General features: G+C 43.3%; 1 protein-coding gene across 2 annotated transcripts in view; it reads right to left on the minus strand.

The window, feature by feature from the left end:
* Positions 1-13,942: 13,942 nt before the first annotated feature.
* LOC124131232 overlaps positions 13,943-15,112 on the minus strand; it is a 65,842-nt gene continuing 64,672 nt past the window's right edge. For both annotated transcript variants that reach the window (XM_046494346.2, XM_046494345.2), the window contains exon 14: positions 13,943-14,160. In XM_046494346.2, coding sequence (XP_046350302.2) covers positions 14,064-14,160 — 97 coding nt within the window. In that variant the 3' untranslated portion in view covers positions 13,943-14,063. The remainder of the gene's footprint in view (positions 14,161-15,112) is intronic.

The following is a 15,112-nucleotide window of genomic DNA, read 5'->3' on the forward strand; positions in this document are numbered from 1 at the left end:
ATGCCTATTTTAAACATAAAGGATATATTTGTGTCTGCAAACAGGAAACTGTCAACCGAAGTTAGGGGAACGAAAGCCGATTTGGAATGAATGTGAATCGAAGAAAGACTTAGGAGGAAAACGAATTTATTGAGATATGGGGTTATTGAAGAGTAACAATTGAGAATATATTATTAGATTGAAAGTAGTGTTTTATTACTAGTTGATGATGTGGAGTTGAAATCAATTTGAGCAGACTTTGTAAATTTCAATGCAAACGTATCGTAGCTGACATGTTTGAATTCAGTACAGTAAGGTTTAACGATGTTTATACAATTAAGTGGTACAAACATCGCTCCACACAGTGCAGATTAAAGGGATCCCATCCGGTTTTCATTTCACATGTGTTAAAGATTAAAACGATCTTTACGAGTCTTTATTTTATATAATATGTTAACAACTTAAGTGTGTGAGTGAGTGAGTTTGGTTTTACGCCGCTTTTAAAAATAATCCAGCAATACCACGGCGGGGGACACCAGAAATGGGCTTCACACATTGTACCCATGTCGGGATTCGAACCCGGGTCTTTGACATCATATGCGTTAAAGATAAAAGGACTCAGCACGGTCTTTAATGCACACATTACTGCACATTAAAAGGGACCGAACGCGACTTGACCTAACTTGTTACGTATTGAGGGGACCCGTGAAGATCCGGGGTAGAATAGGTCTTCAGCAACCCATGCTTGCCGTAAAAGGCGACTAACGGGATCGTGTGGTCAGGCTCGCTGACTCGGTTGTCATCGCATGTCATCGTATCCCAATTGCGTGGATCGATGTTCATGATATCAATCACTAGATTGGCTGGTCCATACTTGATTATTTGCAGACCGCCGTCATATAGTTGGAATATTGCTGAGTGCGGCGTTGAACAGCAAACCAAACCAAAACATATTGAGGGAATTCCTCCCAGCAAGTAAGGATCCAAACATTTGTTACAGATTGAAAGGATGCGAGCTGGTCTGACTTCAAATATGTTGTAGAGTGAAGAAGTTCGAAAAAGTCTTGAGATTTGAGATTGAGAGACTCAGAAACGGCCTTGAACAGCAAAAATGATACACATTGAGAGGCCTTTACATCAAATATGGTACACACTAGGAGTTCAAAACCGGCCTTTATGTCACATATTGATACACATATTGATATCACAATACACGTTGACATAATTAAAACTGTCCTGACATCACATATTGATACACATATTGATATCACAATACACGTTGACATAATTAAAACTGTCCTGACATCACATATTGATGCACATATTGATATCACAATACACGTTGACATAATTAAAACTGGCCTGACATCACATATGATACATTGAAAGGATCCGAATCGGTCTTGACTTCAGATATCATAGTTTCCTCTTACACAAGCAATCGAGAGTTAATGACATTCGCAAACTCGGGTCTCAATTTACAAAACAAAATGGTATTAAGGTAAGAGGAACCGGTTTTCACATACGTTACAGATTGATGGTGTCCACCACATATGTTTTAGACTGAAGGGGGTCATCTCGGCCTTGACTTCATTTGTGTTACAGAGTGAAGGGGTTCGAACAAATCTTCACCATTGTTACAAATTGAACGTCTCTGATCCGCCTTGGGTTTTTCATATGTGTTACAGAGACTCCGAGCTCATTGAGAGGTCAAAACCGGCGTTTATATCACATATTATACACACTGACATGATCAAAACCGGCCTTTACATCACATTATGTACACATTGAGATGATCAAAACCGGCCTTTCATTACGTATGATACACATTGACATGATCAAAACCGGCCTTACATTACGTATGATGCAAATTGACATGATCAAAACCGGCCTTACATTACGTATGATACACAATGACATGATTAAAACCGGCCTTACATTACGTATGATACACATTGACATGATCAAAACCGGCCTTACATCACACATGTTACACATCAAGGATCCGAATCTTTTCACATTTGTTACGAATGATCTGTTCGCCAAACAATAGAGTTAAAGAAGGTCCTGTTCCCGGGTCCTCGTGTCCTCCTGTCCTCCTGTCGATACGTGACAGTAACAACAGGTCGGGTTCCCAAGAGTTACGCTCACTCTGACCCCTGCTTAAACAATACCTATGCCCGTGGGTTTTACTTAAATGAGGAACATCTACGATCTGCGTCACTTAGAATTGTCCTTTTACATGAAGCTGACAAGGTGTGATATGCCGAAAATATTTATCTAGGCTGCATAAAACAAAAACTACCCATTGTAATGTCATCACACTAAAAGAGCATTTCTGATTCTGAAGGTCATGAGTGGTGAGAGTGGGTGTTTGTACGCCGCCTTCAGAAATGTTCCTGCAAAATCAAGGCGGGGTAGACCATCAATGGGCTTTACATATTGTACACATGTGGGGAAACGAACCCAGCCGTGACGACGATGCCCACCCTGATATTGCTGGAATATTTCTAAAAGCGGCAAAACAACATACACTCTCGCTTACTTATGGTTTAAGAACGTATCGCAACTGATGCGCATTATAAATACATGTAAAATATATCAATACTTGGGACACAATATATGGGCTCATGTATTGTACGCATGTCGGAAGCGAACTGGGGTTTCGGCCTGACGAAAGCTTGAACCACAAGACAACCCCACCTCACGATAAAGTAATAGCTTTCAGGCCAAAAATATAAAGTTTGTGTTTTGATACTCGGAATTGACGTATTCAAATCAGATATGCATTGAACGTATTTATCAATATGTCATGTTTGAGATCCAACTACAGTGTGTATGAATACTAAAGAATAAAATTGTGGTTACCAAATTAGACTCGTAATTCCTAATACACACAGCTAGCAGCATGTCCTTAATGGTTTTGAGGGGAGACGAGGTCGCCAGGTGGTTAAAGCGTTTGCCGAAATCCCGGGTTCGATTCCCCACAGTCTGGAGCACATTTCTGGTGCCCCCCACCGTGATATTGTTAGAATATTGCTAAAAAGGGAGTAAAACCATACTCAGTCATCAATGGTTTTAAAACGCAATAACCGAGCACTCTGAATGCATACCAAAAGCCAATACCAAGGCACCAAATTTGAAAACATCGCTTGGAACCTATTGCTATTGTTTTACGGGGTAGTGGGGGAGACTAGTGGTTAAAGCGTTCGCTCGTCACGCCGAAGACCCGTGCTCGATTCCACACTTGGGTACAATGTGCGAAGCCCATTTTGCTGTGATATTGCTGGAATATTGCTAAAAGCTGCGTAAAACTATACATCACTCACTCACCATGCTTTGCAGCTATTGCTTTTCTGTTTTCGTTAATGCGGATTCTTATCTGATAATATCCAAAGCAGGGTAAAACATGTATTGTTTGAGAGCGAAGTTCTACACGAACATCACCCTTTTATTATATTTGCACACGCCCCCAACCGTTATACATATTTGATCAACACTTCACACGGCAGTAATGAAATACTTCATCGACAAAACGGTTTTATGGAACTGTTAGGTAATGTAGTAATGTTCAGGACTATTGATATTGTTTTGCAAGCCCGCTGTCATATATAACACATTCTCCAAACGTAAGCATGGGATGCTAAACAATTAGTCTGCTTAACCGGTTCGAGATATTTGTCTCCCAAACATTGGACCTTGCGAAACATTGATCATGACAGCTAATACATACAGTTCCGGAAAGCAAATAATACCCCGTGTGAAACTAAAATGTCAAACTACTACAGGATCATACTTTTGTATTATTAGTGTCATGCCTCCACGGTGTAAACCAAACAAGTATCTGTACGTTGCTGGGATACCACCAATTGTACTGGAATATCCATACGAGTTATAGTTGATAGAGTGCCAGCATATAGGAATAAACCATTCATTAGTTTCCAAAAGGACACCATTTCAAACAAACGAGGGGGATAATTTATAGTTGCCAGTGTGTACACAACGATGTAGGAGGCACGCACTGTAGCTGATGGTGATTAATGGCTTCTTGTCGTGCTGGTGGACATTCCGATACAACAGAACCGTTTGTTGCCACGCCAGTGGTTTGTAAGCGCCCCCCTCCTGGTGGAATCGTGGTTGGGTATTATGGTAAAATTAAAATGTATTGTGATATAGTCGTGGACCAAAGGATTGGTTTTGTGAAAGGTATATGTAAACATTTAGAGATGTGTCTCATTGGGACAGAGGGTGCGGTATTGGTTGATGATGATGGTTGGCAGATGGTGAGATGCTGAGAATCGGTGGTCGATGGTGATTAAGGTCCTTTGGGACGTTACTTGTGTGGGCGGTAGGATTGGGGTGGAGGGAGGGTGATGTAAAGTAGCTGCGTGGGCATAGATAATGGAGCACCAGTGTTGTGAGATTTGGGATTAGGTGATGGGATGACGTCTTGTGTCGGTGGTGCGGATTAGGTGTTTGTGGATGGCGTTGTGTGATTGGTGGTGGGGATTAGGTGATGCAGGGTGAAGTTGTATGATTAGTAGTGGGAATTAGGTGATGTAGGATGCCGTTTCGCGATTGGAAGTGGGGATTTGGTGATGTAGGATGCCGTTTCGCGATTGGTAGTGGGGATTTGGTGATGTAGGATGCCGTTGTGCGATTGGCAGTGGGGATTTGATGATGTAGGATGCCGTTGTGTGATTGGTAGTGGGGATTTGGTGATGTAGGATGCCGTTGTGCGATTGGTAGTGGGGATTTGGTGATGTAGGATGCCGTTGTGCGATTAGTAGTGGGGATTTGGTGATGCAGGTTGCCGTTGTGCGATTGGCAGTGGGGATTTGATGATGTAGGATGCCGTTGTGTGATTGGTAGTGGGTATTTGGTGATGTAGGATGCCGTTGTGTGATTAGTAGTGGGGATTTGGTGTGATGTAGGATGCCGTTGTGTGATTGGTAGTGGGGATTTGGTGATGTAGGATGTCGTTGTGTGATTAGTAGTGGGGATTTGGTGATGAAGGATGTCGTTGTGTGATTTGTAGTTGGGATCTGGTGATGTAGGATGCCGTTGTGCGATTGGTAGTGGGGATTTGGTGTGATGCAGGTTGTCGTTGTGCGATTGGTAGTGGGGATTTGGTGATGTAGGATGCCGTTGTGTGATTGGTAGTGGGGATTTGGTGATGTAGGATGTCGTTGTGTGATTAGTAGTGGGGATTTGGTGATGAAGGATGACGTTGTGTGATTTGTAGTGGGGATCTGGTGATGTAGGATGCCGTTGTGCGATTGGTAGTGGGGATTTGGTGTGATGCAGGTTGTCGTTGGGGGATTGGTAGTGGGGATTTGGTGATGTAGGATGCTGTTGTGTGATTAGTAGTGGGGATCTGGTGATGTAGGATGCCGTTGTGTGATTGGTAGTGGGGATTTGGTGATGCAGGTTGCCGTTGTGCGATTGGTAGTGGGGATTTGGTGATGTAGGATGCCGTTGTGTGATTAGTAGTGGGGATTTGGTGATGTAGGATGCCGTTGTGCGATTGGTAGTGGGGATTTGGTGTGATGCAGGTTGTCGTTGGGGGATTGGTAGTGGGGATTTGGTGATGTAGGATGCCGTTGTGTGATTAGTAGTGGGGATTTGGTGATGTAGGATGCCGTTGTGTGATTAGTAGTGGGGATTAGGTGATTCAGGATGCCGTTGTGTGATTGGTAGTGGGGATTTGGTGATGTAGGATGTCGTTGTGTGATTAGTAGTGGGGATTTGGTGATGAAGGATGTTGTTGTGTGATTAGTAGTGGGGATCTGGTGATGTAGGATGCCGTTGTGCGATTGGTAGTGGGGATTTGGTGTGATGCAGGATGTCGTTGTGCGATTGGTAGTGGGGATTTGGTGATATAGGATGCCGTTGTGTGATTGGTAGTGGGGGTTTGGTGATGTAGGATGTCGTTGTGTGATTGGTATTTGGGATCTGGTGATGTAGGATGCCGTTTTGTGATTGGTAGTGGGTATTTGGTGATGTAGGATGTCGTTGTGTGATTGGTAGTGGGGATCTGGTGATGTAGGATGCCGTTGTGTGATTGGTAGTGGGGATTTGGTGATGAAGGATGACGTTGTGTGATTGGTGGTGTGGATTTGGCGATGTAGGATGCCGTTTTGTGATTGGTAGTGGGGATTTGGTGATGAAGGATGTCGTTGTGTGATTGGTAGTGGGGATCTGGTGATGTAGGATGCCGTTGTGTGATTAGTAGTGGGGATTTGGTGATGAAGGATGACGTTGTGTGATTGGTAGTGTGGATTTGGCGATGTAGGATGCCGTTTTGTGATTGGTAGTGGGGATTTGGTGATGTAGGATGCCGTTGTGCGATTGGTAGTGGGGATTTGGTGTGATGCAGGTTGTCGTTGGGGGATTGGTAGTGGGGATTTGGTGATGAAGGATGCCGTTGTGTGATTGGTAGTGTGGATTTGGTGATGTAGGATGCCGTTGTGCGATTGGTAGTGTAGATTTGGTGATGTAGGATGCCGTTGTGCGATTGGTAGTGGGGATTATATGAAAGGGGATGACGTTGGAGGGGGAAGTAGCACAGAGAACCTTTGCTATTCGAGTCTTGGCCACACAGGCTAGCAACGACCTTTTTGGATGCAATAACATTCAACCACGTCACCGAACATGACCACCCGATCCAACTTATATTACTTGCCTCAAACGACAAGCAATACACTCTAAACCGTAATAGTATTGTTTGTGAGGATGGTTTATGCTGATTTAATAACTATCCATCAATGTAACATAATGGAAAACTAAGAATAGGCTCGACCCCTTCCCCTAAAACCCTTTCCCGAACGAACACGAATTTAGGCGAGACAAGCCAACACTTACGCCACTAGGCCACCCACTGCTCTGGGTAAAGTGCCTAGCCTTAGCAGCCGATACATCCTCTTCTCCTCCTCCTCCTCCTCCTCCCCTACTCCTCCCCTCCCCCTCACCTTCTCCCCCTCCTCCTCTCCTCCTCCTCCTCCTTCTCTTCCTCCTCCCCCTCCGCCTCTCCTCCTCCCCCTTCCCCCCATCTCTGCTACTGGTCACACCTCCCACTGTGCTGTGGGTCTACTTGTTTCCAGTCTGATAAAACCTCTACCATACGCTTTGAGTCGAATGGGGAACGTACGGGTACAGTCTACAACTTTCCTGCCTGTGTATAATCATATCTTAAAGTTGACCACTTCCAAAGCCACCACGTTCAGGTTAGTCTGGTCTATATTTACAGACCGTTGCCATGAATATGAAGACTCTGCATTAAACATTCACTCATTCCCTCATTAAGCATTTCTAACAAATGCTCACTTGGCATTCTGCTGTATCTCTCACCAGTGTCTCTTCTCTTTCAACTTAAAGGAAGCGATGTCCAAAGGTTGAAATAACTCAAATAACATGTGACCTAAAAACACCAAAATGAAATCACTATCTCAAAACGACTCCAGTGTTATTTCTACCGTAGGTAGATAATCAAAGTGATACTGAACATAGCGCGATGATATAAGCCTCGTTTTTGGATGAAGATAAATGGTAAAGGACGGTCGATGACTACCTTTAGTGACACTAACTGAACGAACAGTATGCAACGAAGGGATTGGTATTGTCATACGCCTGTTAAGTCCTCACTACGTCAAACAAGATCACGAAACCTGCTTAATTAATCTTAAACCAATAAAGTCCAATCCCAGCTCACAACCTACAAGCCAGCTAAGGACATGGCCTATTAAATTTTTACGGCGTGGGTGCTCTTGCGATGAAACCATTATTCTCAAATCTCTGAGTCATCCGTTCACTGGCCATGACGTCCATTGACAGCACCCCCGAGTCTAGTGCCCATGTGCAGTGTATGTGTTGACTGACACTGTGAAATTGAGGACGTATCCTTTGTGTTATTAGACTCTTAAGATACTGATGCAAATGCAACGACTTCGTCTTCTGCTACTTACCTCACTGCTACAGCAATAGCTACCATTAATGTTTCTTCTTTATGCTACTACTGATGTCACTGTCACCTTACAACTCATAAAACTAATGTTCTATTGCTACTGCTACTGCCACTGCTACTACTGTCAACACCAAGACTACTGCTACTACTAATGTCACAAATATTGCTACTGCTACTACTGCTACTTCTTCTACTAATGATCTTTCTTCTTCGTCTTCTTCTTCATCTTCTTCTTCATCTTCTTCCAAAACTATTTGCTGCAACTATTCTCACCAATGTTCCAACTATTGCTACTGCCAATGCTATAATAATATTACTACCATTCCTACTACTGCTCATTTTGCTACTATTTCTACGAATAATAACAATAGAACTACCACTCTGCTACTAGCTGCTACTAGTTCCTCTACACTTGCCACAGTTATTGGTACCCCTGCTACTATAACTGCTTCTCCTACTGGGGGCACCGGGGGCCCAGTCGTCTGAAGCGCCGCGATTCGCTGTACAGAGTTGCGTCCCTTGGGCACGCCAGAAACCTATGATTGTGGGTTTGCCCCGATTATGTCTCTAGGTTTATCAGCACAATACCCGTGTTCGTGGGTTTCACCGAAGTGATAAACGTCTGAGACCTGCATCACTTCGGGCTTTCCTCCCATATGAAGCTGACACGCCACTGACACTGTAATACTGTTCAAAGCGGCGTTAAACCCAACTCACTCACTCTTCTCCTACTGAATCTGTTACTAATGCTGATGATACTTCTGTTGCTGCTGATGATGATACATCTGCTGCTGGCTACAACTACGACTGTTAACGTTTCTGCTGATACGGTTACTAATGGTACTGCTGTTCCTATCACTATCAGAAGAAAGAACGACCCGCAAGTATGCATAAATGCATTTGCTGAACACAATACATTCTGAAAATACACATTCAAGTACCTCAAGTACATGATTCAAGTATAATTTATTAAAGCACCCTCTGATATTTCGAAACCGAATGTGTCCCATGATCCAATAAAGCCTACCGGATAAGACCTTCAAGTGTGGCGTTTGCAAGAATGCCAAAATGTCTCGTAATAAAACTGGTCTCGTTCTTGCACGCGAGACTTTGCCAAGGATTTGTCAGGCATCGAATCTACATCACGATACAAAGCTGGATGTCTGCCGACGGTAATTGTGTCTCTGTAACGGAGACCTTACTGTGTCGAGACGAAATTGGATTTATATTTAGTTGACGTCCATTGCAGTTTCTCTGGTGACAGGAATATATGACATCAGACATATTAATCCGCCGAGCTATTGTCTTGAGAAGGGTTTAATAACCAGCTCAAAGGATGGTTCAAGTACACCTGGCACTGATGGATCGACATTATGTCTCTGACGTTTGATTAGATGATAGCACTTCTTTGCGAAAAGGATGTTTTGGTAGCCAAGTGGTTAAACCGTTGGCGCGTCACGAGACCCGTATTCAATTCTCAACATTGGTACTGTGTTTGAAGCCCATATAGTGTGTCCAATGCCGGAATATTGCTGGAAAGTTGCTGAAAGACCGTAAAATCATACTCACTCACTCTTTGTCGAAAACATGTTCCGAAACCAATCTCTTTCATATAAATAATAACCGTCACCGCCAGAACAAAAACCAGTACAGACGATCCAATGAAACAGATTCTGTTTGTCTGAAAAGACAAAATAGCGATGAATTCTGTGAATGGATAACTGAAATCTGTGATGACGCCAGGTGTTCTCGATAATGTTCAGCATGTCCTGCCAGACGGGTAGGGTCCGCCACTGACACAATTTGCATAAACAAGTACCTCTTTGTTTCCTCCATGTGACGGCGGACTGTAAACAAACCAGGCAATCAAGTGATGGGCCAGCAAATCCGGTGTAACGGTCGCGCATCGGAAGTAATTAAAAATACCTTGTCGGACTAAATATTTCTTTCGTAAGATCCATACCATGACCGCAAGGTTTCCATCCACCCATCATTATTTGTTCCATTCAAAACATAAACAGACCCGTGTAGATCCGGGGTAGAATAGGTCTTCAGCAACCCATGCTTGGCGTAAAAGGCGACCATGCTAGGCGACTAACGGGATCGTGTGATAAGGCTCGCTGACTTGGTTGATGCATGTCATCGTATCCCAATTTGGTGGATCGATGCTCATGATGTCAATCACTGGATTGTCTGGTCCAGACTCGATTATTTACAGACCGCCGTCATATTGCTGAGTGCAGCGTTAAACAACAAACAAACAATACATAATAAGAGGTATAATGTCATATTTACATCCTGGAAATGAACAGCATCACGTTGGTTCAAAGGCTCCTCATATACTGAAACGCAAAAGAAACGTCACTTCATGAAAACAATGCATTTTTAGGCGAAATCTCGTTTTTGACATGCAAATAGTGATGGGTATAATGGGTCTCCAACACGCAACTTAACAAACGTCCATGGTACATGTACAAAATCCCGAACGCTTTCCATGGAAATCAAAATTCACTTGCGTTTCCTTGTGCCATTTTTGATAAAGAGCACCCTAATACGTGGATCCAACATTCTTGTGTCGACACTAGCGCCTTGCCAAAGACTAATGAAGCATCAGGGAAGCCAGGTTGCAGGACGACTGCTGGTCAGGCTGGACGAAAGGTTGCCAATGCTTTAATGTCCACGTGAGAACCATCTACAGATTACAGCAACGTTACTAGGTCACCAAAAACATGCAGTCTTATTAAAGCCTGGGTCAGGTGAGGTAAAATGGGGTTTAACGTCGCGTTCAACGTTATTGCTCTCATATAGTGAATGAGTGAGTATGGTTTTACGCTGCTTTTAGCAATATTCTAGCAATATCCCAAGTAAATCGAACCCGGGTCTTCAGCGTGACGAGCGACCGCTTTAACCACTAGGCTACCCGACGGCCCCTGCTCCTATATAGCGTCCATAAAAGTCCAGTTTTCATCCTTGCCGAACTAGGCTGTATTATGGAGTTAGATTTTGGCTGGACTAACGAGTCTATGCATAGTCCAATCAAAATCGCGAACCGAAATCGAAATCTGGTTCGTAAACTGTCATGCAGAGTTCGGTCGATTGCAGGATTTGCAATACATGGGCACCGCCAACTCGTTGTCAACAGATATTTTCCAAATCTTTGCAAGTTTTTAATCAAGATGCTCACGTGATTTGAAACACTTCGCGATGTATGACCCGTTTTATCACAATATAGATCCTGATTGTCGATCATATCGCCTTGTCTTGGCGCCGCCATTTTCTTTGAAACAAATGCAAGTGAAACGAGAGGTGGAATCTGATTGGTCCATAGGAGAGGCATAGAAGGGACATAACTCGTAACAGTCACTTGTGGTGCTACAATCGAGGCCAGGAATTCCAGCCTGGTTCGGCAAGGGTGAAAACTGGACTTTTAAAGTCAGTTTACTCTCTTGCCTCGGGAAGATGGTATACCACTGCCAGAGAATCAAACCACCGACCTTCAGGTCCCCGGGCAGACGCTCTATCCACAACCCCATAGAGGTGGTTGAAGTGGGAGGAACGTCCGAAGTCGTGCAGTTCACAGAAACCCATAAACATAATCAGGGCGAATCATTTGGGGTGATGGTGTGCGTCTCAAAACTTAGAGAATTAACTTTTTTCTCTAATATAAAACGATGACCAGTTTTGATTAAGGCATAATTACTTAAACGTAGTAACTGTGGTCGGGGGAAAGGAGAGAACGATTATTTCATTCTCACAACCGCACGTGTGCGTTTAACAATCCCCAATGTCTGAAGCGATATGACGTCACATTAATCTATTGAGGTGTATCATACAATTAGGAAACTGCGTCACAATCACATCAGTAAAATGCATGTGGAAGGTAAACGTCTAAGGCCTGCAGGAGTTCCTCCCACATCAACATTCACTTTTATTATGATTCTCGGTTTGTCCCAATAATATGAATATGTATCATAAATATGCATAGACAAATAATAATAACTTGAATACATAGTATACAATATTTGAAGGGTGTGTGTGTCATCAAATTAATTGACATTATTTACATTGAGCAGAAAGGAGCCAGAAAGGGATGCTTGGGTTGTAAGGATCAATTGTTAGTTCAGAAAATGATCCTTGAAGAGGCTAAAACTTACCACCGTAAGCTCTCAATGTGTTGAAAGACTACAGAAAAGTTTATGCGTCTGTACCTCACGAATGGATTTTGAAGTCATTTGAATGACTGTTTTGACCTTCCCGTGCGACTACTTGTTTTACTGGAGTCTTTAATGAATTGCTGGTCAACTCAACTTGAGATGTATTCGCAGTGGCAGGTGGTGACTTCGGAACTCATTTCTATCAGAAGAGGAATATTCCTTTAGTTCTTTGCATTTCTGTTTGTCACTAAATCCTTGACGGTTTTTGCTTAGCAAAGAGGGAGGTTATCATCCGGGACCTCCTCAGCACAGATCCCCTACACCTCTTACTCACCTCCTTTACCTAGATGACCTTGAACTTTTTGCAAAGGGACCATCTCGTGAAAGGTCAGGTCTGTGCGTAATTAGGGATGCAGATTAGGGACAAACTCCAGAATGCCCATATCAAGGAAAAACGTCGGGCAGACTACAAATGTAGACGTACGAAAATCTAGAATTCATGATCAGTGCTATAAAGGTAAATCCACAATTACTTATGCTGTACCCGTCCTTTCGTATTCTTTGGGTGTTGTTGATTGGACGAAGCAAGAAATTCATGGTACTGGCAAACTGACACGAAGAATCATGTCAGACAATAGATCTTACCAACCTTGCTCTTCCCTTAATTGCTAATATTTACCAATTATATAATAGAAGGCCGTGGTTTTATTAACGTGGATGTTCTTCATGAAGGAATTGTTTTGGGCACTTTTGCACACATTTATTTGTCTTATGATCCTCTTGTGAAGCATTTCAACAACCCATGATGAAAACAAGGCATTCCACAGTTTTCTCAAACGAGCCATGAATGTGGGATGTAACTTCAATGTCAATGTTGACTTTGTTGATGGTTCTGCACTGCTGAACGGTACAGCTATGAGTGTCAACCAAGCGAAGTGATATATCAAAACAGCCCAGACTCAGTTTTTTCAGGGAGAGGCAGTCCAGGACATTGTCAGTGGATGTCCAGCTTTGGCACAAACCCAGTATCTTAAGGGACATGATGGCGTAGCTCGATCCTTTTATTACCGTCTTCGCCATGCTCCTGGTTTTGACACAGAGGTCCATCGCATGGTACGACCCAGAATATGTAGAGGGCGTCATGGAAAATGATACATATCAAATTCTTTGGAATAGACCCGTGTTCAGCCTCAGACCTAGCCAGGCCAACAAACCTGATCTTTTTCGTTTTGATAAATCCAATGAAACATGGCAAATATGTGGACCTCGCTTTCGAAATGTCACGCTTGCATCTAAAGTACCGAGTTGTCTGACTCCCGATTGTTCTTGGTGCCTTAGGTTTTGTACCCCTCAAATCTGTTGACTGACATTGGGAAAGTACCCGGGTTTGCTCCCAGGAATACAGCCCTTCTGGCAATCTGGGTAATGCAGAAGGCTGCAGCACTGGGGAAACATAATCGGGGCGAACAGATAGGGAACATCTAGGACATGCATCACTTAGGGGTCTCCTACCACAGCTGAAATACTTTTCCAAAGAGGTATACAGCACAACTCACTCAATGTACAGACGTACAAATGTATGTCACCGTGATATCATTGTATTATCGACGTTCAACTTAAGTGGTTTCAATGTGATCTCAACAAAGAGGAGTTTAAGAGTGATGAGTGAGTGAGCATATTGTTTTACGACGTTTTCGCAATATTCCAGCGTAGGTGGATACCAGACATAGGCTTCACATTTGGTACCCATAAGGGGAATTGAACCCGGGCTTTCGGCGTGAAGAGCGAACACTTTAACTACAAGGCTACCTCACCACCTTACAAATGATGATAACTTCAGTTAATATGAGTATTTTATTGTAGAATATACACTCAACAAAGGCATTTTATTATTGTAGCGTCCATGTCATAATGGGAACATTACACTGGTATATTTTGGACGCAGTTCTACATCACGGAGCGAAGAATCAGCAACAGTCAGACGAGCTATCACACAACGTCGAAGCCTCGCTGTCACTTGACCACGCATGCGCAAGACTTTCTTCATCTTCTGAGACTTCGTACCTGAAATATGAACGAAATAAATATTTAACGAACACTTTAATGTATTATTCAAGTCACCTCGACAAAATAGAAGATCTTATCGTGCAATTCTATCATTTGGGCTTAATTATTTCTGGAACTTTACGTTCGGATTAATGATGAAAGCAACCTCTTGTCACCGACTCCCGTGTATTACTGGTGACCTTAACCCTTAGGAATGCATGTAGTCTATTGTATTCGAGGGGGGACTGGTACAACTCAAACATGAGACACACGTTACTTTTATTGCAACCAACATTCTGGTAATTCGGTTCAGTGGATATATGACATGATATATTATATTACCTATAAGGTAGACTGGTTGTGTGGAGTCAGTGACTAGAACAAGCATCCACAGAAAGGGAGACACACACATACACACGCTACCACAGTTATACATGGATTCCCCTCTCAGACACAGTGTACTGACTCCGAGCCGACCAGTCCTTGTTTTATTCCCTTTATAACAGGGCAACCAAAAAACACGACAAAAGTACGACTAAAAACAAGCAACCACTCACTCACACACACACACACACACACACACACACACACACACACACACACACACACACACACACATACACACTTTACCGCGGTTTTACATGGATTCCCCTCTCAGACACAGTGTACTGACTCCGGGCCGACCAGTCCTTGTTTTAGCCCCTTGAAGTCGACAAAAGTACGACTAAAAACAAGCAACCACTCACACACACACACACACACACACACACACACACACACACACACACACACACACACACACACACACACACACACACACACACACACACACACACACACACACACACGCACACACATGCCCACACACACACACACACACACACATGCACTCGCTATACAAGTGCAATAACCTTCAACGCGACCTCAAACCCCATTTCACCTCACCCTACAAGGTCACAGCGGTAGAATC

The sequence above is a fragment of the Haliotis rufescens genome, unplaced genomic scaffold (assembly GCF_023055435.1).
Source record: "Haliotis rufescens isolate VD_foot unplaced genomic scaffold, xgHalRufe1.0.p SCAF_14, whole genome shotgun sequence".
NCBI lineage: Eukaryota > Metazoa > Mollusca > Gastropoda > Lepetellida > Haliotidae > Haliotis > Haliotis rufescens.